Source organism: Pleurodeles waltl, chromosome 12 (assembly GCF_031143425.1).
Source record: "Pleurodeles waltl isolate 20211129_DDA chromosome 12, aPleWal1.hap1.20221129, whole genome shotgun sequence".
Lineage (NCBI taxonomy): Eukaryota > Metazoa > Chordata > Amphibia > Caudata > Salamandridae > Pleurodeles > Pleurodeles waltl.
The window spans coordinates 675339690-675367508 of record NC_090451.1 but is presented as its reverse complement, the minus strand read 5'-3'; the positions used below and the strand labels follow the sequence as shown (position 1 = coordinate 675367508).

General features: G+C 41.5%; 1 protein-coding gene across 1 annotated transcript; it reads left to right on the top strand.

Annotated features, from left to right (window-relative positions):
- Positions 1-1412: 1412 nt before the first annotated feature.
- LOC138267201 (extracellular calcium-sensing receptor-like) lies at positions 1413-27819 on the top strand. Its single transcript, XM_069216054.1, has 6 exons — positions 1413-1660; positions 12799-13090; positions 22216-23046; positions 24571-24798; positions 26205-26328; positions 26909-27819. Exons 1-6 carry the CDS (start codon positions 1413-1415, stop codon positions 27817-27819), a joined length of 2634 nt encoding a protein of 877 aa, XP_069072155.1.

The window sequence follows — 27819 nt, the reverse complement described above, 5'->3', positions numbered from 1 at the left end:
CAGCCACACAGAGACAAAGCATAGGGGTTTAGTGTGGGGGTTGTGACCGTAATTAGGCTAAGCCCTCCTTTTGGCTTTGAAACCCCTGGTAGATATCAACCACCATGACGCCAATCAAAATGCACCATTATAGTACTGTGAGGTCCTCTGATTTACTGTACGATGTTTTGTGTAATATCCCTTAAAACCCTCCTTAAATGCTCAATACTTGTATCTAACCAACTGACCAACCGTCTGTACTTTTAGAAAAAAATATAGTGCTCCCTGCATCTTAAAGTCTCTGAATGTTTTGCTTTGTTCCACTTCACTGTTGACATTCATCAGGGACTATGGACTATAGTCTGCTTCTAGCCCATGTGCACACCCCCTGTGCATTGGGATTTCCTAATAGTGGCCTGATACGCAGTAAGTCCTCATGGTTTTACAAGGTGATATCCATTTTATTAAACATGGCATCTTTAATTGTGTTTCTGGAATCTGGTCTCTAGTTCTTCCATCTCAGGTGAGAGTCCTGATTTTATTCTGAGCATTCTGGAGATTGCATTTTTTGCAACACGTCAAAGTTGCCAGAATCAGAGGCACTAGCGGGACTGAGTGAGCCACCCAAGCCTGAGGTGCCACACCCTGAGACCTTTGATGATGTAAGAAGCTGTTCAACCTTTAACTTGGCTGTTTCACCAATAGTGTTGTACGCGCAGCGGTTCTAAGGATAAAAGTGCAACATGTGCCCACTCATGGTGTAAAGCTGAGGGGTGTCTGTGCTGACCTGCTTTTCTATGAAGGGGACAAACTCTCTGTGTCAGTTCTTATGCTCTACTCTGAGTGCATGGATTCAAATTAAGACACGAATGTCGGTGCTGAATTTTGAAATTAATTTAATTAATTTGAAAAAAGAATATCTTTAACCCTACCTTGATAGCATACTTCACCAACTGTTCAGTACATTAAACTTTCAGGTAGGTTTCCAATAAGCCCAATTATCACACATCCTTGAAAGTACAAAGAAACAGTCAAAAGACGTTGAACTAGGAGAAGAGAATTCCGTATCTGTTGACGTGCCTCCATCGAAGAGAGCGCCTGGTCATCGAAGGCTTGATTAAAAAAAAAAGTTTAAAAAAAAAGGAATATTAAAATTAGGAGTCTACTATAGTCCAGTTAATTACCTATGAATGAAGGTGAGTAGTTCAGTCAGGTATTGGTTTTTCGAGAAAGCTGCATGGCCCTTGTACTGCAGAGCTGCAATAAGGTAGTTAGCAAAATTTTGATGTATAGACCGGTGTAGCAGCAAAATATATATATAACCAAAATGCTACACTTGTCAGTTGACTGATTTTACGATTTTCCTCTAGGAACTTATATGTGCGGAAATATTTCAGCCCTTCAGGCCCAAAAGACTCATTCCTCCATACAGGATGAATTTCAAAAACTGCTTCAAAATGCCTTCATACCAAAATATGGTTCTCTGTCTGATTGTGTCCTACCTGAGGCCACATTGCGACAGCCAGAGGACAAGGCCCGAGTGCCATTTGCAAGGGTATGAGCTGAGTGGACTCGCGCGAGACGGAGATGTCCTCATTGGTGGGATGTTTAATGTTCACACTGACATCCTTTACCAAGAAATCCCCTTCACATCAAGACCTGCACCGCTCACCTGCACAAGGTAAAATATGTTTAGTGTGGATTTATCCTTAGCATACTTTTGTATAGTTGCCTTAAACCACCATTCGTTGCGTCTGCCTCTATGCACCATTCACTACTCCTTTTCCAGTTTTTTTCCTGAGAAAAGATGTTGTTTGATTTCCCACTTTAAGTAAATACATGGGTCACTTTCAGGGTCTTCTTGAATTAGGTACAGCTAAAGAAATACTGAGAAAACTTAATGGAATGTACTTGGATTGAGCTTCCTTTAGGGGTTTGCAAAGGCAGACTTACAAAGGTCTTTGCAACCCTTTGCATACTGCGCATATCGGAATTTTTACTACTTCAGTAAATACCACAGCCCCAAATGTCCACGGTTTAATTTTTCCAGGGCACACCTCTCAAAGTGCACGGTAACGAGAAAAAACATGCAAGATGAATTGCAGAAAGCCTTCAAAAGTTGGCTATTATTCCCCATTTTGAATCATGTAATTTGTTGAAGGTAATTATCACAATATTGAATTCCAAACCCAAAAGTGTCCGTTTTCAGTGGGTCTTGGTGTTTCCTTCCTGTACAAAGCCACTGCACCTAAAAAATCTCAACAGTATATAACATTTGCAGAAAATGAAAATATGCATCTATCTTCCAGTTTGTCTATGTTTGACTAGAGTGAAATCTACATTACTGAGAAAAAAGCTTGCAAAACAGTTTGCACAGACGAAATTGTGGACATTCTCAAAAGATACATTTGCACATCTGTAGTTCCTTCATCTTCATATTTATTCAAAAAACTTAGATGAAAGCTCTTGTAGAAAAACAGATTTTTAAACTAGGAAGAGAGAGTCTGCAATCTCAGTGTGACCTCAAGAGAACAAAAATCTATGCCTGATGTACAAAGTGATTTAGGACATGCAAACCCTGAGTTTCCTGGATTTGCGTTCGCTAAATCACATTATCTGTTGTCCTTGTTTGAGAAACCCATACCGAATTGCAATTTGAAAAGAAGCTTGTTAAAGGTGTTTCTTCCAAACTGCAAGTCACTCATTGAAGTTTTTCAAAACAGAAAGTTTTTTTCTTTTTAAAGCTGCTGCTTTGAAATAAAAAGGTTTTCCATTTTGGAAATCAATCAGAGGGATTCTGGTCTCATGTCAATTCCAGGCCACAGTCGACGTTCTTGTACCCAAACACAGGTGATTACAAATTGCGACCTACCTATTGATATCGTTCATGTTGTTCTGCAGTCATATGTGATGCAGTGTTTTGTGAACTGATTTATTTGTACATAGGTGGGTTTGCAGAGTCAGATCAGTGCAACCACCTTGTATAAATGTAATTGTACATCAGGCCACTAGTAATGATACCAAACTGAAAATAATCGTATGTGGGGTTCACCAGTATTTAAAAACACAAGCACAGCTCCGTAGAAAATGATAGTAATTACTATGCAACTCACTCGGGTATGGTTGGCATGGCCCTGGACAAACTGCAGGACTGAGATGCCCCTTAAAAGTCAAGGATAGGCAGCTGGCAATGAGAAAACAAGTTCTCAATATTTCTCACCCTTACAACTGCCTTAATTCTCATTATCATCAGATACATCTTGAACATGATCCATACAATAGTGAGAGACAAGGGCCATCAATGAATCAGTTCTTTCTGGAACTAGTACTGAATATGAGCAGTGTGTGCTTGGTTAATTGTTTTCTTGAAAGCCACGAGAGAGCATATGATGATCGGTGCTCACTGGGACATGCATGCGTTCCTCCAGCTGAGTTACACCCTCCTATGTAAGCTAAAGTCAAGCTGAACACATGGGAAATAGAAACCAATTGCAGATGAAATTAAGATTGGTGTACCCAGTCTTTGCAAAAATACAATATTCTTTCCAATTACTCATTGAGTGCTTTATCTATCTGTTTTCAGTATCAGTCACCTTCTCTTACAGAGCACAGGGAAATGTGGACCCTATGATTGATTACCTCTCCAGCACCTGTGGGGTACAGATGTAAATTTTATGAGCATTCAAAAAAAGATTTTTAATGAAATGAGATAAAAGTTCCACCACCATTTTCAAGGCAAAGAAACAGTCATGGTTTGTATAAGCAGTTTTAACAATGACATGTTTGTCAGGTGTTGTGGCACAGAAACCAAAGGACGACATCCAATTGAGATCCTTCATACACAAAAACGGTGATATGCTTAGCCAAATATTTAATTTTCTCCAGAACAAGAGTCATAATACAGCCTCTTCCAAAGTGTCAGAAACTCCATTACTGGTTGGGGGGGGGGGGGGGAGGGGGGGTGGAACACACCTCAAGCAGCAGCCACAGTCCTTGTCAGAATGAAGTCACAAGCAAACCCCAAACTGATATGTTCTTGACTATCTGGTAGTTTGGCACAGTCAGTCAGGCTTAACTTCGAGGCAATGTGTAAAGTATTTATGCAGTGTTTTAAACTGTAATAAAGTGAAACACTACACAAGAAAAATCCCCCACCAATTTAGAAAAATAGAGAAGAATTTATTAAATAATTTAAGAGCAAAATGACAACAAAAAAAATTCAGTAGAATCGGAGAAACACAATGTTAAAGTGAAAATATGCCAAAAAGAACAAAGCGCCAATTGTGGTTATCTGGTTCAGTCTGCCGGGAGAAAGCTTCAAGTTCAGGCCAACTGCAATGAAGCCCAGCTGACTACAGAGATTCACTTAGGTCTGCTGAATACAGGACCTTAATCTTGGTTGCAAAGAGATGCAGACTCTTGCATCGAGGATGCGTTGCACAACAGAGGTCGTGTGAGGTCTGGCTGAAGAGATGCATTGTGCATCAGCGGTTCTGGGGAGCTACAAAGTGCCATGTGATGTCATAGCGTGTAGATGTGCTGCACAACGGTGGTTCCTATGGGCTGCGTTGGGTGAGGTAATGTCCTTGTGTGGAGATGAGCCACTCAATGGTGATTCCGATGGGCTGCTGTAGTCAATGCAAAATCCTTGCATTGGGGAAGTCTGTGCAGCAGAGGCAATGTGCGGGTTCTGAGGGCGATGAGTCGAGCAGCAGAGGTGATGCGCTGGTTCTGCAGGAGATGTGCCACAGAGGAGATGCCTCAGTTCTGCTGAATTCACATATGGCCTGGAGAGCACCTTAAGGTTCACTTCCAAAGGCCCAGGACTGGGGAGGCACCACTTGGGAGGGAAGGATTCACAGATGGCAGGCTCCAGGTGCTGGGTTCAAGGTTGCTGGAAGCATGTTTTGTCCTTGAGGACCAGGATGCCACATCACTAGTCCTTGGAGTCACTCTGGGATCCTGGGTTTAGAGGTGCAGGCCCAGTCCTTCTTACCCAGGCAATAGGGCAGCAGAGCAGGACAGCAGGGCAACTGTCCTTCCAGGCAGGAATCTAGCATAGTGGCAGTCTTTTCAGAAGCTCAGCAGTTCACAGGTCGAAAAGTGTACTGAAGAGTTGGGGTCTGAGGACAATACTTATACCTAGTGCCCAATTTGAAGTACGAGACACTTCTAGAGGTTTCCTCCTTTGAGGTGTCAGGCATCGTCTTCCTCCCTGAGCTGGCCCCAGCTATTCTGGGGTCACAAAAGACTAGTGACAAACCCTTTGTGAGACTGCTTAGGCAGAGTCCTTGTGATGTGCAAGTGTGGCAGGTGACAGCACCTCCCCCCTTGTTAACTCAGAGTGGCACATCCTTCCAATGCCTATCTTCCCCTTGTCTCACTGTCTGGGAGAAAAACACAAAGACCAACTGCCAGCTACACCTAGTCATGTTACCTAGGATCAGGCTGCAGGAACCAAATGGTAAGAACAAGAAAATTCGAACTTTCTGAAAGTGGCATTTTCAGAATTATGACTAAAAATTTGACTTTACAATTAAAGAGGGCTTTTAGTTACAGTGCTCTAGACACCAAACTCAATCTGTCTACCGTCTCCTAATTGAAAGTTGTCACTTATTAAATGTAATAAGGTAACCTAATGTTTACTAATTGGAGAGGTAGGCCATGCAGTAGTGAAAAACTAATTTAGAAGTTTTTCACTACCCAGATATGTATAAGTTAAAGGTACCGTCCAACATGATCAACACACTGAAACCTGCCCCTGGGTTGTTCAGAGCACAAAATAGGTGTGACATATATGTATTAAAAATAATGTTTTGGGCCTGGCAAAAAGGTTTATGTTACCAGGTCAACATAGCAGTTTAATGCTGCACACAAAGGCTGGACTTGTATCAACATTAGGCCTGATTGAGAGCTTAGCGGAAGCAATAATCCATCACAAACACAACAGATATTACAATTGCCATTGATTATAATGCACTTGTAATAAGGCAGATGGTTTATCCATCACATTTGGTTCAGTATAACCCCTTTGCCAAACTTTAAATCAGGTCCTAAAATTTGGACTATTTCTTTATGTTAAATTATGTTGAATAGAGCTAATTTAAAGACAAAGATCAGAGGGATGATAGTGAAAGAAAACAAAATGAAAGGGAGCACAAGTAAAGACATATGCAATAGGAAAGAAATCATAACTGCAAAAGGTATAGCACAAATGTAAAACAAGGAATATTCTATTAAGAAAATCTACCAAACTGTGCAAATTCAACCTCGAGAGCAGCTAGAATAGCAGAAACATTTGAAGAATTAGGACCAGCAGGATTTGAAAGACCCCAATACCTTGAAGAAGATATATTAACAACATCATTAAAGCAAATTTAAAATACCAAAAAAAAAACAATTCTGAAGATATAAATGATGATGGATAATTAAGGGCCAGATGTACTAAACAAACAATTTGCAACCACTGTTGTATTTTGGGCACCGCCCTATTTATTATTAGGTGGGTTTGCAAAGAAATGAATCATAGATGGTGGCAATTTGGCCTACCTAATGAATACTAAAGAGAGAGGCTTCAAATTCTGACTCAGTACAGCAGGCAATCACAGCAGATGGCCATGTCTGTGATTGCTTTTTAATAAAGCTAACTTTTTTATATTCAGTCCTTAAATGAAATAGAACTATGTTTAAAAAGTAAAGTTTCTTTTTTTGTTTAAGAGGAGGTTGTCATCCCAAGGACCTCTGACTTCACAAATCAAATTATTTTTTTACATACACAAAGGGAAAAAGTTCCCAAAGGGATATTTTTATTTTTACAAATGGGTTACAGTTTCCTTTGAGGTGTTAGAATAATATTCACGCTTAGTGATCAGATTTGAGTTGCAAAACACTAGTACAAAGCGTACCGATCCAGAGTCTGGAAGGGATGCCCACAACCCACCCCTCCCAAATACTAAGTCGTTAACAATTTCTAATCACAACAATTCAGAAACACTTTTTCGAACCACTAAATGCATTTATTACATAGGAAAAGAGTTTTAGCATTTACAAACCCTCTGATTTATAGATTTGAAGAATTGGACAATGCTGAAACATTTGGGCATTTGGCTGATATCTCTTATAATAAATATTGAAAGTGAATAAATATGCAAGATAATATAACATGTTTTATTACCTATAAAAATATGCAAACACCATAAAATATTGTTAAAATACACAATAAATAAACAAACATAAGATCAAAAAGTTTACATTGTCTACTGAATAACATAAATAAATAAAATAAGATAAAACTTATAATTTCATGCCTGAAGTCTTGATAAGCGAAATGATGATCAAAAAGTACAGTCCTGAAAATATTGGTAAAGACAGAGCTCAGAAAAAAATCAAAAAAGAAATCCCAGAAATATATAACAATCACTCCAACAATATCTTGAATTCTTTGAAAATCCCCAAAATTTGAAAAAATAAATAAACACACCGTGAAAAACAAAACATCAAGGACAATTAAAAAAGGATTTTGGTTAAAATATAAACCTTGAGAAAAAAATAAAACAAAACACATTCAGGTTAAAAAATAAAGTCTGACAGAAAAAAACATACAAACTCGCCCAAAAAACACTTGCAAACATCTTATAAAACAAAGCACAATAAAAAACATTAAATTAAAAGCAATGTTAAACACAAAGAATACACATGTAAAACGCAGATGAACATTACATTTCACAATAAGACCTACCATCGTACTGTAAACTAACACACACTACACTAACAAGTTTTCAATAACAAAGGACTATGGTAAGGACATATAGATACACTTTTCTCAGGTTCGCTGATCTTTGCTGGCATGCCACCAGCCATTCTGCTTTGGAGGGGAGCTGAAGATGTGTCTGTAAGTCAATGAGAAAATGATTTTAATATCTGAAAGTATCAAGAATGACAGACTTTGCAAAGGAATAATGGCCATGTCGTCTACATATTTTTCACCATCACAAAACCTCTCCCTCTGAGTCTTATTTTGTTGCTTCCCGATCCCAACCCAGCATATGCACTTTCTTCAGCTCTTGACATGAATAAAACTGCATGTGTTTCTGTTGTGCAAAGTTCTTTAAATGTTTACTTAACATCTGATTTAGTGAGTGTTCACACATTTCTGCAGGCGAATCTACCTCACCTGTTGCTACGTTTGGAAACACAAAAATGCTTGAGTATTCTGAAGTATTTGTGTGCAGAAACCCCAATTTGTGATTTTAAAACCCCACACATTCCTGAAAATGTGAATCAAAAATTGGATTTTACATTTGTATATGATGTTGAACCTGGGTGTTCAAATTCATTTAAGAATCAAGCCAATAAATTGCAGTCCTGATTCCGCAACATCAGGATTTGACAAGAACCTTGGTGCAGCATCACACATTATCAATAAGGATGTGTGTTTTATAATTCTAATCAAGTTACATGAAAAAGCATACATTTGAGGAATTGAGTGCATTTCATCACAGCAATAACATTATATTAATGTCCTCTACAATTCAAAGGAAGTAGACATGTTCTTGTTTTCTGGATGTTCCAATATGCGGCTTTAAATTGTGATTTTTGCTAGATCAATAAAGCAGGAAACATCTGATCTGAAATGATGGAGTCAAAAAAGTTTAGTAAACACTGCAAAAAACTCAATGTATTAAACATACTAGAAAACATATTGTAATCTGGACCAAAGTTAAAAGGGTTCATTGAGCATTAAAGAATACTTTTCTTGAACACCAGACTGCTATCAATGGACCTAATTCTTAAACTATTTTTTAAAGATATTTGTATTGGGTACATTTAAAACCTAATAGTACAGCAACAACCAATAAATTCAGCCATTTCCCAACTTTTGACATGTGTACTGGAGTGATTGTCAATCAATTTTCACACAGTTATTTAAAAAGGATTAAATTAACAAGTCCCAGTATCCTCCTGTCATGGCGCTGTTGGGGAAACATCATCATTATCTGTATGTAACAAGTCCTCATCTTCAGAGGAGTCCTCGTGTGCTCCTCTCCTGCCCCAAAAACATATGCGGTAGAACATACCAATCATGCAAATTGTCTTCCACTTTATCATCCTTTCTGCATCTCTGGAGGCGCAAAACCTCTGCAATCACCCGCTCACTCACATCTCTCACCATTCCTTCCAGCCTGGGCCTTTTAGCGGCAAGTGATGGCAACTTTTCTCTTTACCAGGAGTAGTAAAAGGAGCAAGAATTTATACTCCATTCTCCTACCAATACATTTTTTAAGGTCTCCTAGGAAGCAGACCATCAGTCATCTGGTAATGACCGTCCCCATTGCCGTAGTCACCTGGTTCACCACAGCATCCAAAAAGGATTTGACCAGGGGGCAACACAGGAATTAAACCACAGTTGCCTGACACCTATGACAACTGCCAGGCTTTCCAAGATCTATCCTATGCAGTAGCACAGGGGTAATGTAGGTCTGGTGCAGGTAATTAAAATTGACTAATTAAAATCTTGCATTGGAAGACGCAGCCTGGACTATAGAACAAGTCCTGCACCACAGGGTATCGTCAGGGGGTGCCCCTAGTTCCTCCTCCCGGGTGACCTTAGCTGGGAATGGACTACAGGGTTTGTCAGCAATCAAGGCCAAGTACAGGTGCAACACTAGGTTATGAGTGCCTCTCAGCTCTAATAGACCCTGCAACAACTTTGATTCCTGGGGAGTGGCCAGAAATGCATGCCATAATTCTCTTGTTATGGCTGCGATACTGGCGTAAGTTGAAAATTGTCCAAGCCCAGTCCCAAATGTCGCCTGAGCCCCTTTGAACATAATGAAGTTAGGATACAAGTCCCCTAAAGTCTGACACCCTCCCTCCTGCCAATCAGAGATGTCAATTGTGGCCGCTGGAGTATGATAGGCCGGCAGTTACCAAACTTGTAGCTCCCAGGCAAAAGGGGCTCTCCTCACTATTGTCTTGACTGCATGCTCCCAGAGTGACCCATTTTGTTTAATGAGGTAAACCACTGGTGAGTCGGTACGCCCTTCGAAAACTATTGAAAAAAATAACTGTGTAAGGGAATCACTGCCTGTCTCATCTGCTAGTAGAACCTTCTCCCAGTTTTCCTCTTCTGACAACCAATGTGCAGCATGCTGGAACGCAAGATGCAAGATAGTACATTTCCAGATCTGGCACCGCTAGGCCATCGTCTAAGGTTGGCAAGCACAGGAATGCTCGTGCCACTCTACTCCTTCCACCTGCCCAGTGGAACGTCATAAGAATAGAATGCAATTTTCAAAAACCTGCTTGAGGGAGTGTATCAAACCAGTGCTGCACTACATACAAGCAACGTGGCAACATGACCATCTTTGGTACAGCAACTCTACCCATCATTGACCATAGACCGAGACATGCAGTCTCATCAACACTTTATCAACATTGTAGCGTTGTCGCTCCCGAGCAGTGTGCACCACCATGATCCCCAAGTAATGAGATTGCTTAGTCACCCATTGTAAGAGCAGAGACGGCAACTCAGTTGGGTCCCCCACCGCTGTCGCGCCCGGTGGGAAAAGCAACAACCTATTCTGATTGATCCTAAGCCCCGTGATTTCTCTAAATGTGTTCAGGCATTGGAGGAGTAGAGGCAAGGACTGTTACGGAGCGGTAAGATAAAAAGCGTATTGTCAGCATAGAGACCAGATGGGTCACATCCCCCACTCTGATTCCCTAGTCCACTATTTGCAGCTGAATTTGAATTGCCAGTGGTTCAAGTGCCATTGCACATAATAGGAGAGGGGAAGCCTTTCTGGGTGCCCATACCCACCCTCCATGGATGAGAACACAATTGTGCAACATTCACCCTTGCCATCAGTGCTGAGTATAATAGACGAACCCATGATCTGAACTGCAAGCCAAATCCCATTACTTCCAGTACAGCCATAAGGTAATTCCAGTCAACAGTGAAGAAGTCCTTAGCAGTATCAATGGATACCACCACCATTTCCTCCCCCCTTCCTTCCACTTTGAGCATCACGTACATTAATTGCCAGATTTCATGGTTGTTTTACGCCCCAGGATGAAACCGCACTGATCTTTATCTATCAATTGCAAGATCACTGGTCGCAGCCTAAGGGCAAGTACCTTGCACAGCACCTTCGTATCTGTGTTAATCATGGTAAGCGGGCGATAAGCTGCAGGATCAGACACATCCATCCCAGGCTTAAATACCACAGAGATGCATACATCTCAAACTGTCTCTGCGTGAATTCAGGTGCAAAGGCGTGATCAAATTCAGCTGGTAAGCCATCACTTCCAGGAACCTTGCCCCCTGGAATGCATGCGAGTTCCGTCCTAGTCTTCTCAATTGTGAGCTGTGCTTCCAGGTCCTGTGCCACCAACTACTCCAGTTGAGGGACCAGCAGACATAAAAAAATCAGTAATGCGCCCAATGTCAGGATGACCCGGACTGCTGTAAACCTGTTTCATGTGTTCCTGGAGTGCCGCTACAAAAACATAATGCGTGAACACCTCCAGACCCCATATGGTCCTTAAAGGTAAGATGGTGCTGACAGTATCTCCCTACAGAGCACCAAGCCCAGAAGTCGCCAGAAGTGTCTCCCTCTCCGTACAATAACTGTTGGTTAGATTTCAGTGTATAACTCTCTAGTCGGTCTCTAACCGCTGCAATCTGAAGTTGGAATTCTACTTCATCAAGATGACCCACAAGATCGTCTGGTGGGAGCCACTAGCTCCGCTAGGGCTTCCTCCTTCTGAAGGAGTTCCTCTTGTAATATTCGTCAGACCGCACAGGATAGTCCCATGCATCGTCCGCATAAGATAGCTTTCATCATCTCCTATTCGAGTGCCCAACTCCGGGGTTCAAGCCAAGTAAATTTCATAGTAGTCTGTCAGGGCGACTGCAAGCGTATCTCTGCCCACAGGTTTCTGTAATATTTCAGGAGGGAATCTCCATGTGCATTGCGACCAGTCTTTGCCACCCCACTCTAAGAGACACTTCACTGGAGCATAATCTGACAGTTATCGGGATAGATACATTATCTCCTGAACAATAGGGGACAAGTATGCAGATAATAAGATACAAGCACGTCTCTGATGCTTAAACAATATTACACCTCAAAGTTCATCTTGGGTGAACAGAAATATCATTTACAATGGTAAAATCCAAATTCTGATTTATATATCCATTAATTGGTTCATTTTATCCATACTGGTGAAGTTTGTGTGTTTTTAAATCAGGCACTAGGTTACATGGACATTCCTGTGTGATTTTACTTGAAATTATTTGTTAACACCCACAAATTCACAAGTTTATAAGTATCTCCTATCAATATTTAAGTACTTCCCACTCTTGAGAATGCTTGCAGGGTTACTCTGGTAAACAAAAGACGTCAGTCCATATTGTGGTTTGAAATGGGCAGCACACACCTTTGAAATAGATTTTGATGTATAGGAAAAGCAGTGAAATAAGATTCTACAGTTATCACAGTTCAATGTACAGAAAGGCTTTAACATTTACAGAATCATGGAAAACTGAATCAGGATGAAGAGACGCACACCTGGTAATCTTTCAAAATAAAAATAAAAACATATTCAGAAGTTTCGCCTACACAGCCTGCATGCAGCTTTTCAAATCTTGGTGTTCCTGATACATTTAATAGCATGTCATTGACAAGTGTAAACTGTCCCTCTTCAATTATTTAATGCAAATGCACACCAGAAACCATTATGGCCTTTAAACCATGCATAATAAACTCCCTAGTATGTGCTTTTCTGAAATGTGCGCTTCCAACAATTTTCTAGGTTTGGGTTGCTGAACTACCAATGGCTCCAGGCCATGGTTTTTGCCATTGAAGAGATCAACGCAAACCCTGACATACTACCAAACATCACTCTAGGTTTCCGCATCTATGATTCCTGCTTGATGAGACAAAGAGCTCTAGAGGGGACTTTCTGGATGCTGACAGGGCCAGGGAGGCCTGTCCCAAACTACCGATGTCTGGAGAATCAAGCTGTGGCAGCCATAGTTGGAGATGCAGGGTCCTCCTGTTCCATCGACATGGCCCGTATCTTGGGTCCATATCAACTACCACAGGTATGAATGGCCATTACAGTGGCTCACCAATAGAATGTGATATATAAAGACAATTCATGTGTGACCAATTAACATCTGAGGTGATCCGGTGAGACATGAGTGAGAGTGGTTAAACCAGAGGGAAGGTGTCACATGATGGAGTGTCATATGCCACTAACTATGAATCAAAGTGAATGCTCAAAAGGACAAGTGGTGAGCCGGTAGATAACAGATTCATTAGAATGGTCATTGGTGAACAAAATCAGGGCTAGTAACATGAACTAGTGTCTGAAGAGTCTAGGTTTCTGGGCACTCATAAAATAGTGAGCAACAGACCCACTCCTTCAATAAGACAGGGTGTAAGGTCTAGATGAAAATTTTTATTTTGCTTCCCTGATAAAGCACTTAGGGCCTCATTACGACTTGGATGGAGGGGTTTCCTCCATCACAAATGTGATGGATATCCCGTCTGCCGTATTACGATCCCGTTATATTCAATGGAGATCATATTACGGAGGACGTGATATCCATCACATTTGTGATGGAGGAAACCCCTCCGACAAGGTCGAAATAAGGCCCTAAATGCCATGTCATAACTTAGATAATCAATCAATATCTACCACAGTACTATCTAGATAATTCATAAAGAAAACAAATCTGAAATGTACATAATAATCCAATGTAACCAAAGGCAAAAGTTTGAAAAATAAGGGCCTGATTTAAAGGTTGGTAGATGGATTCTCCTGCCAAAAATGTGACGGACATCTCTTCTGCCTTATTACACGTTCACACCAATTCTGTGGTACCTGTAATAAGGCAGAAGAGTTATCATTCATACCAGAAGGTAAATGAAGCTCTTAATCCATAGAAAATAGAAGATAAATCAACCATTTAATGAATGAACATATGATATATAATTTTCTTGCTGTGGGTAAACAGAGCTGAAATCAACCTCTTAATCCACTGATAGAGGATAAATCAACTTCTTCGTCAATGGATAATCTGAAGATAAATCAACCTCTTAATCCACTGACAGAGGATAAATCAACTTCTTCGTCAATGGAGACACTGAAGATAAATCGGCCTCTTAATCCATAGATAAATAAAAGGTAAACCACCCTCGTTATAAATGAATATACAGAAGATAAAGGCAAAATTGCTTTAAAAAACAACTTCAAGTGCTTTGCTGTCCATGTTATCTGTTTTCATCTAAATGATACAAGACAATCGCGCTGTGGTGCTCACATCTATAGCACAGACATTAATAACTCCAGGTATTCGGATCCAAACCTTCCTCTATTCCATATAAATAGTCTCTTTATCTTGTCCAGTGCTGAGAGGTTAGGATAACTTTTGTCCTATACATCAATGTAAAGGTTGTAGCATATATTCCCTCGCTGCATTTGCTGTTGAAAGATTGCATCATTCTCATGGTAATCCTAAGTGACTGGTTTTCATCTCCAAATAGAGACTTCCATGATGAAATACTTTTCATTTAGAGTCTGGTTCCTTTACTATAGTCAAATGTACTCTTCCTTACCAGCTTACATCCAATTTTCTAGCACTGCCAAAGACAATGTATTTTCACTTGATGATATTAACAACTAGCATTAGATTCACATCATTTGTCAAGCCTTTCAAAATTGTGGCACATTCCACCTGAAGCAAATGACAAGAGCACATTTTCATTGGCATGGTTCAATCCAGGAATAAATAGCAAACCTAGTCTAGGAGAATGATTGGGTAAAGACCCAAATAATAAACTCATATCAATTATAAAGATGTTAAAAAGTAGGGGTGCAAGATAAGTGTTCCGTTTAATACCAAAGTTGATAAACATAGTATATACCCACCAGGCTGACTAATAGGGCACACAATGACCCATATGCTGGAATATGAAACCTGGAGAAATTTCAAAAGTGGGCAGGCATTCTAAAGCTATGCATTTTTGCCACAATGGCCTGCCATCATTTTTTTCCAAACACTGACTTCAAGGTTGATGAATACACCAGAGTTGATTTAGCTTAAATGGCATTTCTAGCAAGATTCACTACAGCTATTGAATTATGCAGTTCTGAGTGAGTTAACCAAAACCCAGTTGGAGTAAGTGGGATCATTACATTCTTGTGTGCTTGTAAGAGGATATGGGGATATGCAGCTTGACGGAACACTTTATACCCAAAGTCAACAAAACAACCTGTTTACAGTTATAAATATCCATTCTGTCTTTGTTTTGAAGACAAGAACAAACACTGATCCCTTCTGAGCTTTAGCTAAATCTCCCATACTGTTTGCCACTGCGGATTCAGACTTTAACACTTTGCCCAGAGAATGAGGAACCTTCTTTGTGTTGTAATTCTTTATGAGGAAGTTTAAAGTAAGGAACAATGTTACAACAAATGGTGGAGGAGCTGAAGGTCAGGGTGAGTGTTGAAAGTGCACAGGCATGTGTAGATTGTAGAGTAGTCTGAGTTAATGGTTAAGGAAGGGGAATCTGTTATGTCCTGTAGCATAATCAGGTGGCACAGCATTTGGGTGGGTGTGGCTTTAGAGCTATTCAGTGTGCCTCGCACCTCGTCCCAGAGGTTGCATACCTCAGGGCAGTTGTGGAGCACGTGCACTATGCCACACTGTGGCTGCCCACAGTGGCAGCAGTCAGAGTGGTATGGCTGTCCCGCTCTTTGTAGCTTCACAGGCATCCAATACAGGTCTTGGAGCATATTGAGGCTACGGAATTTCATTCTCACCTCCCTTGACCCCGATCTAGGTTTACGAATATCTCTACTTGAAGGGGATCCTGCCAGATGGAGCGCAGCCTCTCTACTTGCAGAAGGGAGTGTATGTGTCGTATCAGAGTGTTATATAGATCCAACATTACAACTATAAAGTTTCCCCAGCAATGGAGACAAGTTATCACCAGAGGGGTTGGAATCACCCATGGCTTTGTACCCAATCTACAAGAAAGACAACAGCACAATCTCCACTGGGGTTTCAGTGGAAGGGGAAATTTTTCCCTAAGTGTTTTGAGGGGTGTGAGGGCTCCTGGGTTATGACTTGGTGTAATCATTGAATCCCTGCTGTTTACCAAAGCACCCAGTTGATCATTTTGCTCCTATTCAGATACCGGGATTGTGCCACAGGGACACCTTGTCATGGAGATTGGCATCTACTCCAAGGAGTCTATGGGCACAAGCCTAGGTTTATGCCATAGCCTGGTTGACAGGGTCGTTGAATTCCCAGCACAGTGGGCTACGTTTATAGAAGAGGTGCAGGCCCAACGGGCCATCTATGAGGCTACATTTGATTGTGACCTATAGCGAGGATCATGCTCATTCAGCAACATGTACCCCAATTGCACTAGGTGGAGAGCAATGTTGTAGTGTTCTACAGAGGGAAGGCCAAGACCTCCATATTTCCTATATGAGATAAGTTTGGTAACCACCAGTTTTGGTTTCATGGTTCCCCATCTAGAGTCCTTGATACCCTTGTCTATGGCTCTTAGTAGCTTCAGGGGTGTCAACAGAGGGAGCATTCCTATAACATAGGTAAATCTTAGGAGCAGAACCATTTTTACAGCCTGAGTTCTGCCACACAGCAATAGATTTAATCATGACTACTTGGCATAATCGTATCTGGTGCGTTTTATGAGGAACATGAGGCTTTCCTGAATCATGCGCTCCAAAGCTTTGTTGATGAATACCCTTAGGTACTTGAGGTGGGAGGGTTTCCAATGAAAAGGATAGCCTCCAGTCCCTACCGTAGTCATCACTCATGACAGGGGAGGGCTTCACTCTTGCCCAAATTGACCCTATAAACCTGGCTAAGGCCGCAGTTAGTGATACTTTTCTGCATGGCAAGTATCTCCTTCGGTCGGAACAAAGCCAGAGCCAGCAGTTCTAGGGCTAAGAGGAAGAATGAAGGGGTGGCGGGCAACCATTTCACATCTCCCTGTTGACTGAGAAAGAGTTGGATATAAAAGCTCCACAATTCACTAACGGCAAAGTGAGTCATTTGACCATGGCGATGAAGTTGTTGCCAAGCCTGAATTTGTGTAGGGTTGCACAAAGGTATTTGGTCAAAGCCTATCCCAAGGTCAAGCCACAGGGTGTGAGCCAGCATACTGAGGTGATTTCAAGACGGTCTTCCCGGGATGAATCCTACTTGTGAGTAGTGTATGAGAGTCAGAATAACCCATTTGAAGTAGGCATCCAGGACCCCAGCCAGTATTTCGCTGGAAATGGGCCTATAGCTACTGCAAAGAGGGGATTCTTCACCGATTTAGAGAGGACTGGTATAATAGCCATGTTGGACAGTGGCCCTAGGGTACCCGTCTCTTTGGCCTCTTTGTACACAGCTCGCAGGGTGTCCATGATCTCATTCTTTGTCCATTTGTAGAACTCCACGGAGAAGCCATCCTCCCTGGGAGCTTTGTGATAAGGAAGGTGCTTGCAAGTAGGGGGGATGCTGTTGAAGGACCAGTGAAGAAGTGGCCTACAAGTTAATTCCCTCCAAGTCTTTGACCAGATCAAAAGGGTGGTAGGGGAAGTTCCGTGGGGTACAATTGGAGTACCCAATCGAGGATGGGGAGGCCAAAGCAGCAGGGCAAAGGGTGAGGTTTTCTCCTCTCAAATCAGAACAGGTGTCCTGTTGTGGGGTGAAAGAGATAGGGGTGAATACACAGATGAGTAGAACTGTCACCATCTTGTGAGCTGATTGAGGGGGTAATCCAGTGAATGGGGCAATGTTTACATATATGGGAATCATATTATAAGGTACGGAGAACAGTCATTACTTATCTGCCCTCTTCAGCAGTGGAGGGGGGTGGATGTCCAGCTTTGAGTCAATATTTTTCCAGTCCAGTTATTAGTGGTGAGTGGGATTTGTCGTGCCCTCAGATCTGTGTGAGGTCCACTACCACTCTGACCACTTTGTTTTTGCCAGATTTTAACCTGGTTCTTCTGTTGTCATGTCTGCTATATCTCTGTGGTTTCCACTCACACTTGCATTTTACGAGGGTGTTGTATCTGACGTAGTGTTAGACATGTCCACGTTCTCTTCTTGTAGTCCATCAGACTGTTGATCCCCTAGGTCATGAAAGTCATTTGATTTTTCATCCATTGTGATCTACGTGCATGCAGGTTTAACAGCCCATTCCTAATGTCCCATTTTTGCACAGTGGTCTGAGGGGCAGGAAAGCTTTCTGCTTATCATTCGCTTCCCTGGAGAAGTCAGCTTAGTGGTGGATCTGCTGGCCCTCATATTTGTACTGAGCCATGTTTGCAGGCCTCTGCAAGTATTTGATGTGTCTTCTTGTGGCATAAGAAGCATTGCGTAGTAGATATCCCCCTCTCACCAGTGTCCCTTCTGTATGAGAGTGTTCCATGGTCTCTAAGGATTTCCAGCTGCTTCTGTCCTCAAGGTTGGTCATCTTATTCTGTAGGTACTAGAAATCAGGTTCCCAGGAGGCCATGTTGTTCATGTGAGATTTGAGTACCATCAGGCGGTGGTCCAGGCCATCAACCTTTTCATGGAAGTGATTGATCTCTACTAATGTGGACCTTGTTTCGGCAGGGAAATTTTTCATTTTGGTCTCCAGTCTGTGGCCCACTATGGTGAATTCTTTCAGAATTAAGTCCATCATTTGCTCAGGCCGGCCCATTGGAGTGGTGTCAATAGGTTTGCTCAGTGCAATGACATCCATGAAGTTCAGCTGCCGAGATGATTTACCAGACACCATCACTCACTGTCTTGCTGGCTGTCACCAATACGTTGTGCTTGCGTGTATGGTGCCCTGAGGGGCAGTGTGTAGGGTACTGAAAGGCGAAGGAAGAGAGACAGGCCCCGCAGTGATGTCAAGAGGTGCCAGTGATTATGCAGGCCATGCTTAGGATACAGCTATATGTGCCACAGAGCAGGTGGCAGTCCTTGGTGACCTTTCTGTGGTTTTGCCGTGCCCAGCTGGGGTTCCTTCATTGGTGGCAGTGTGGGTGATGGTGCAAGCCTTGCAATAGACCCAGCTTTGGCTGTCCTGGTGCTCAGGGGCATGGTGGATGGTGGTCCCTGTGGGTTTTCTGCTCTCCCCTGTTATGCCACTGCACCCCAGGAAGGGGACGGGTTGAAGCAGCTCTCTCATGGTGGGTCCCCTGTGGAATTGCCTTAAAAAGCACCGGGGATGTATATGACTCCTGCTAGTTCCCCCGTACAAAACACATGCCTGATAGGCTTGGCAGCTGGGTATTAGGCACCTCACAGGTGCTGAAAATCACTGCACTCCTTCCTCCTCAGCACTGGTGGTAAAGGCTCTCCAGAACTTCACTCTGCCAGTGGCACACCCTGCAGACAGACAGGAAGGGGAAGGATGTGATGGGGCCCCTCAGTTGTGGGCAGTCCTCCCAGCGTCTCCTCTCTAGGGGCTGCTAGTGCCAATTTTTGGAGGCTGCTGAGTGCAATCACTATCTGTAGGGATGTCCTCACGGGCCACACATCCTGTGGAGTGGACCCTGGTGCCTGGGCCCGGCACCACACCCTTCTGCTGCAAGTCACTGCCACATTTTACACAACCACAATGTCTTTGTCGCTCCTGGGTTGTACATGCAGGGCCCAGCAGGAACAAGAACTGCTCTGGCATGCATCAGGAGTACATCTACTCCTGTGCTTGGGGATACACTGCTGTGTTTCGACATTAGCTCTGCCAGGGCTTCATAATGTATTGGAGCTTTGGCTTAAGGCAGCCATCGTCCTCAGCCACCAGAACGCGCCCCTAAAATGGGGAACATTAAGTACAGCCCCATATAGTAGGTCTGGAGAAGGAATTGCAATATGATGGAAGGGTCCGTAGAATTAGAGGCAGATGAAAGATCTGATGATTTAATGGATGCAGATATTTATTTGTCTCCTACATTTAATACTTGTTCCCTCACAAAGGTCACCATAGACTCAATACTCCTCATTGTCTCAAACCCTAATTGGCATTAGCTACAAAATCATTATCTAATAGGAAGCACTAAATTTGGGTGGAAGCTTGAACCACGATTATCTTTGCAGTGTATGAGAAATCAGCTTCTGATTAATAGCTAGATGCATCGGTCGAAACATTTTATAAATTGGCATGTCCACTGTTTTTACATATCTGTCCAATGAACATAGTATACAAATAATCGTAGGACCTTCTGAAGGGAGACAGCCATATCTTTAATCCTAACCTCGACTACATTCACAGACTGATATTCTCTGATGAAGGTGCTTGCCCCTTTCCAACCTTGAGAACAATATCTGTGGACCAGAAATTAGAATAGAAAATATGTACCCCCTCTTTCTAGATGTTATACATTTGAGTGCCCCAGAGTTCCTTGGATGTAGGGCAAGGAGAGTGTCTATATAGCTAGTAATAACGTCATAACTAAGTTCTTAATTTTATAGAAGACAGCCTGTTCATGATATTGCGAGTTTCAGACATAGAAGGGGGTTATTACAACTTTGGAGGAGGTGTTAATCTGTCCCAAAAGTGACAGTAAAGTGACGGATATACCACCAGCCGTATTACGAGTCCATTATATCCTATGGAACTCGTAATACGGCTGGTGGTATATCTGTCACTTTACCGTCACTTTTGGGACGGATGAACACCTCCTCCAAAGTTGTAATAACCCCCAGAAGTCTCTTAAAGTGTACCAGAAGCTACAAATGCTAAATTGTATCATCACCAATTCATTATGGGAGAATGAAGACAATGTTACTGAAGTACATATGAGGCCTCACATCCAAATCCAGGGTAGATGGTATAAGTGATTTCATACTTCCAACCGTACAGACCTTTTTATCCATTTAGTTGCTGACTACTAGAGAGATACCTCTATAATGCTGGGAGGCATGCAAACAAATGAAGATTCCATACATTTTAAAGTTATACATTAGCTCTCCAAAATCCATAGTAGCTGAAACAATGAATAGTAACAAAAAAAACAGGACAACAAGTTTTCTAAGAGATGAATAAGTGATGAACATATTAGAGCATAGATGGTAGAAATTTCAGTTGCTGCCCTAGTTGTGGGAGAGTGAAGGTGAAGTTGGATTTATTTCAGAAAAACTCTCCTGAATTAATTGGAAGTTCATTAATAGGGGTTGTTAGTATAATTTGGGGGAAATTTAGGTGTGAGACCCACAATCGTTTTAATGAATACAGAAATTCCATCAAAAATACACTTCTGGCTAATTCTCTCTAGTCAGGAAAAACAAATTGCAAGGTTGTATCAGAAAGATATTTTTTCTGAATAGGATTTTAAATTGAATCATTTAACTGAAATTAATTTTTGCACAAGTACAGCAAATCACAACAAAACAGAAGAATTCACCTCTTGCAGATTTCTATTTGACAAAATATAATTATTTTACATGCGACCTCAAAGTATTTGAAATGTTCTTTCTTTCTTTATTCATTTGTTTCATTTTATTTGAGTGACAATATTTTGCCTTGATTACTGCAGTTTCTGATTGATGAATAATTTACTCTGACTTCTGAGTACTACCTTAGATCAAGAGCAATTAAACACATCAGTCGAAGCTTGTGATCAATTTGCTAGAAATGGCAGGTTTCAACAAGAAGAAGGGTACAGCTGTCATAGGATATAATGGAACTTGTAATACGATGGGCGGGATATCCATCACGTTTGTGATCGAGAATCCCATACGCCAAGGTTGTAATTAGGCCCAAAATCTGACCACAGCAACCCGGGTACCGGTTGAGCAAAAAAAGATTTTTCATCCTATTTCCATTTTATGTGTCAATGCAGAAGTCAACAGGGCACAGACAGTCCATCATCCATACCAAATGCCTAGCAAATAACTGATTGGATATGATGAGAGAAGCCAAGCAAATCAAAGTCATTTCATTTAACATCAGCTACCTCATCAGCATGCAAGTTCCGATTGTCTTTAATTCTCAGCAACACATAATTGTTCTCTGGAGTGTTTCGGTAAGAGTAGATGTAAACCTTTATTTGAAAAACTATGACATGGAGCGAAAGGATGTGATTGAGATTCATCCCCCCACCCCAAAAAAAATCTATTTATGATAGAGGTGAGAAGAGTGTTGTTTACCCTTGAAGGACTCTGCTTTACTTTTCATACTCTCAAACTTACTTTCATAGATCAGTTATTTCTCATCAAGTCCCCTTCTGAGTGACCGAAATCAGTTCCCATCCTTTTTTCGCACTGTCCCTAGTGATGATTACCAGTCCCGTGGGTTGGCACAGATGCTGATACATTTTGGATGGAGTTGGGTAGGCCTTCTGGCAGAGGATAATGACTATGGTCAACATGGTGTGCAAATACTACATGAAGAACTCACCAAAGCTGGAGCTTGTGTGGCTTTCTCTGAGAGCATCATCACTAGCAGAGCTTACAATAATGCCTATCATGTTGTACAAACTATCAAACACTCAACAGCCATTGCAATAGTCTTCTTCTGCAACGATCCTGCTATGACTGTTATTCTTGATGAGATTGTCAGGCAGAATGTTACTGGTAAAATCTGGATTGCAAGTGAGTCGTGGTCAACATCACTTTTGATATCTACCGAAAAGTACTCAGAAATTCTCAAGGGTACCATTGGGTTTGCAATTCATAGGAGAGAGATGCCGGGATTTAAAGAACACCTCAACAATTTGAACCCAACAAGATCTCCAGATGATACCATTCTTAGAACCTTTTGGGAAAAAGCTTTTGAATGCAAGTGGCTGAGTGTGGAGAGTGTTCAGGGTTCCTTGGAAAATGAAACTCCGCAATGTACTGGGAAAGAGAACCTGGATTCCCGTAAAACTAGTTATTATGATCCTAACAACCTGGGAGGAGCATACAGTGCCTACAATGCTGCCTATGCCATTGCACTGGCTTTACAGGATTTAATGTACTGCAGCATTGGACTGGGCCCCTTCTACCTGGGAAGTTGTGCAGACATCATGGATTTTCAGCCATGGCAGGTAAGATGTTCTTCCTACATTTATTTTAAAGAAATATTTTATTGCATACTTTTTTAAGTTTTACAGTGGGAAATATGGTTATAAATACTAACGGTCAAGTGAAGACTATCTATTAAACACTAAATACAATTTTAATAAAGGGTGAAATGGAAGTTAAAGAGAGATGAGGAATAAAAAACACAATAACCACAACAGCCAAAGCAAAATATTTATGCATAAAGTTCATGGTAGCTGCCCCATACTTTTATAAACATTGCTTCTGTTTCTTAAAGCTTGCAAGTCATTTTTTGGAGGATGCCTGAGAAGTCATATTGAGTCAGCATTAAAGCTTTAGGTTTTTGTTTGTTTAGTCAGTTTTTCAAGATTTTTCTTTTGGCTATAAGGATGTCTTTTCCATTCCACACAAAGGTGCATTCATCTCTCAGCACTGTGCAGGAAGTGACTCAGAATCAAAGAAGTTGGATCAAAGTAGTTCATTTGCATTTCACAGATATTTCCACCGAACAAACATGAGCAAAAAGTCAGGATACATTTACAGCATCTCCTAAATGGAGGCTGTCTTTATATTTAGATAGAATAATTTTGTTAGAGTTCATTGGATTCTTAAAAAACTGCTGTTGATATAGTAAATTTAATCCTGGTCCAAGGTCAGTGAAACCTTATCATTTCTATTGAAGCTTCAGATAATGATGCTGCTTCTCAGAAAAGATGTTCTAATTGCAGTTTAGAATATTTGGTTGCATGATTCCGTAGCAAAGTTCTAATTAATTTCTTGTCATTGAAACATAACACATAAAATTTCATTTTTGTACACCAGGGTCTTCTTAATACAATCTAGAGTATTTCATGTGATTACAGCTTTCTGACAAAGGATGGTGTAATTTCACAATCTGCTTCTTGAATGATCTCTTTTTGATGACTTGGCATACATTATTGGTGCGGTCGATAATTTTTTTGCTCCTGGAGGACCAAAACATTGATATATCCTGGATTGTGTTCTGGTGATTGCACTGGAAGAATGCTGATCATGAGAAAATATGCTGAATACACATTCTGGCCACTCTCATGGATCTAAAAGCCTCACTTTTAACACAAATCCAGTTCATAGCTTTTTGTTGCTTTTTGATTTACAAATTTAAAAAGATGTAAAAAATTATAGCTCCAATTTCATTAATCCAATTTTGTCTGACTTGCTGTAGCGAAAAAAGCAAATTAGAGAGCAAGGAGTGCAATGAGTTTCTTCTCAGGTCACAAAGGTCTACGTTCTGCCAACATTTCGAGTTCCATGGTGACGATGCTACCTTCGATGTGATTAATTGAAGGCGCATACGATACATCACATTAGCTCCAACACACTTGAAACAAACAAGCATCAAACTTGCATTCACGGGCAATGCAGACTACCATAAATCTCAAGTGGGAATATTAATTTTCACCTTATCTTCAAAATACAAACTATAAATAAAATGTGCCTCAAATTACCCCCAGCATTCATACTTCTTTTTTCTTTCTTACACCCTATAGCTTCACCATTATGTCAAGAAGGTTCATTTTCAGAACAACGTTGGAGAACAGATATTTTTTGATAAAAGCGGCAATATCCCTGCACAGTATGATATTGTTAATTGGCAGTGCTGCTTGATGGGCTCTTTGAAGTACGTAAAGGTGGGTAGTTATGACTCTAGTGACCCCCACGAAAAACATCTCTTCATCAACAGTAGTGCCATCCAGTGGACTACAGGGGTGCCAAAGGTAAGATAAGGACTTTTGTGGAGCATTTCGGATTATGAATATTAAGGCAGAGACATAGGGGGTCATTCCAACCCTGGCGGTCATCGACCGCCAGGGTGGATGACCACGGAAGCACCGCCAACAGGCTGGCGGTGCTTCCCTGCCCATTCTGACCGCGGCGGTAAAGCCGCGGTCAGAAAAGGGGATCCGGCGGTTTCCCGCCGGATTTCCCCTGTCTGGGCTGAATCTCCATGGCGGCGCTGCTTGCAGCGCCGCCCTGGAGATTCCGACCCCCTTCCCGGCACCCTGTTTCTGGCGGTTTTTACCGCCAGGAACAGGATGGCGGGAACTGGTGTTGTGGGGCCCCTGGGGGCCCCGGCACTGCCCATGCCACTGGCATGGGCAGTGCTGGGGCCCCTTAACAGGGCCCCAGCATGATTTTCACTGTCTGCTTAGCAGACAGTGAAAATCGCGATGGGTGCAACTGCACCCGTCGCACCCCTGCAACACCGCCGGATCCATTCGGAGCTGGCCTCTGTGTTTGGCCGGCCCAGCGGGAAACCCAGAATGACTGCTGCGGTCTTTTGACCGCGGTGCGGCCAGATGGCGGTGACCGCATGGCGGGTGGCGGCGGTCAGAATGACCACCATAGTTGGGTGCTACAGACAGTAGGCAATTAACTCTCTCCCAGGATGAAGACAGTTTATGGAAAATATCAAGTGGTCGTGGGTGTAAGGATTGTTCTGAGTTAGCTACTTCCTTACGTATAGACCATCATTTCAAATGGAGGTAATCTATCTGATTTTGTTGTTAGCCAATGTGGCCAGAATCTGGGGCATATTCACAAGGCATTTTGGAATACATAATACATTCCCTTGTAGTACTCCTACATATACTCTTGTGTGTGTTTTTTAATTAGCCTCAAAACATCTAAAATGGGAATATTGATATACAATTAGTACAAACAGAAAGGACTGTGGCAACTGTGTACTATTACTAACAGGAGTTTGGAAGTTTTCTGGCCAATTCACAAACACATAAAGAGCACGTAAAAGAGTACAACAGGAGTAAAACAGGAGTGCTACTGAGGATGAAATTGAACCTCATCTTTACAAAACAAATGCAAAAATATAGGTGCACCTAATTGGCTTAGGCTGGTCACTGCTACCGATACCGATGTGGGTTGAATCAGTAATTGAAAAAGTCAGATTCACCTTCCACTTCAAGACACATCTTTAACAAAGCAAGGACAACAGTATTGTTACAATTCTTACTAGCTGTTAGTGTGAAATAGTCCAATAACTTAATTAGCTTTTTATCCCATAGTAAATAAGACAAAACACTGTCTTTTGATGGTTTCCTAATGATTCATTATTTCTAAACATTTATAAATCCAATTTCATAATAATATATAACTTTTTTGAAAGGTCCCAGTCTCTGTGTGCAGTCCCAGCTGCCCCACTGGTTTCAGGAAAGTGGCTAGAGAAGGACAGCCTGTCTGCTGCTTCCAGTGTGTCCGATGTCCTCAAGGAGAAATTTCCAATCTTACTGGTAATTGCCACTGTTGTATGTGCAAATACATGCAGTAAAATTTAGTTTGCAGATATATATTGTGTCCCAAGTATCATTTGAAAAACTGCCCCAGTAGGTATAAATGTACAATTAATAACTCCAAAGGACAATATTATTGTAAACAAATTTAGGACATAATATTTGTGTCGGATGATATTATGACTACAATATTTTAGTACGATTGTACTACTGTATAGCAACCTCAGGATATTCTGGTAGAGACTATCAAAGACAGACTATTGAGGAGCAAAACATTGAAAGTTAAGTGCATAAAAGAAAATATATATTTACTATTCCTAACTCCACAACTACATGTCTTGAAAATATATGTACCACATAGACACATATATGTGGAGTTAAGTATAGAAAATATAGACTTACCTATGTGTTGATATTTTGTCCCTGATATTGTTTCCCATCCATATTGCAGTATTCAGGGTTCACATCTTTTGGTACTTTATCGATTGACATAGTATAGCAGAAGCACTGGGTGATAATTTTATTCTAAGACATTGAGTAACTCATGATATCTCTAGTAAATATTATATTTTTCTTTCAGACTCCGTTGAGTGTTTCAAGTGCCCATGGGATTCTTGGCCAAATGTAGGACAGAATCATTGTGCCCGGAAGAAGGTTGAATTTCTCACATACGAAGAGCCTTTAGGAGCAAGCTTGACAATACTTTGCATTTTCTTCTCATGCTCATCTGTTACCATTCTAGGTCTCTTTTTACATTCTAGAAATACCCCTATTGTCAAAGCAAACAACCGCTCACTCAGCTACCTTCTGCTTCTCTCCCTTACTCTCTGCTTTCTGAGCTCACTGGCTTTCATTGGCTATCCCACACCAGAGAAATGCCTTATCCGCCAAGTTGCCTTTGGCATAACATTTGCTCTAAGTGTTTCTTGCATCTTAGCCAAAACCATCATGGTGGTTATCGTCTTTAGTGCAACCAAACCCAACAGTGACTTAAGGAAATGGATGGGACCCCAACTTTCATATATACTGATCAGTGCCTGCACATTTGTCCAGGCTCTTCTGTGCATCGTTTGGCTGTTTATTCATCCTCCTTTCTCTGACTACAACCTCCGTACCGAACCTGCCAAAATAATTGTTGAATGCAACGAGGGATCTCCCATTGCTTTTTGGGGCATCCTCGGATATCTTGGACTCCTGGCCACAATTTGTTTTCTAGTGGCTTTCTTGGCAAGAAAACTGCCCGATTGCTTCAATGAGGCACAATTTATCACCTTCAGCATGCTGGCCTTCCTCAGTGTTTGGCTTTCTTTTATTCCAGCCTACCTCAGCACTCATGGAAAGTACATGGTAGCCATGGAAGTTTTTGCCATTCTGTCTTCAACTTTTGCATTGGTTTCTTGCATATTTTTCCCAAAATGTTACATCATCCTTTTGACACCAGAAAATAATTCAAAGGCATTTTTGATGGGGCGAAACCAGAACATAGATTAA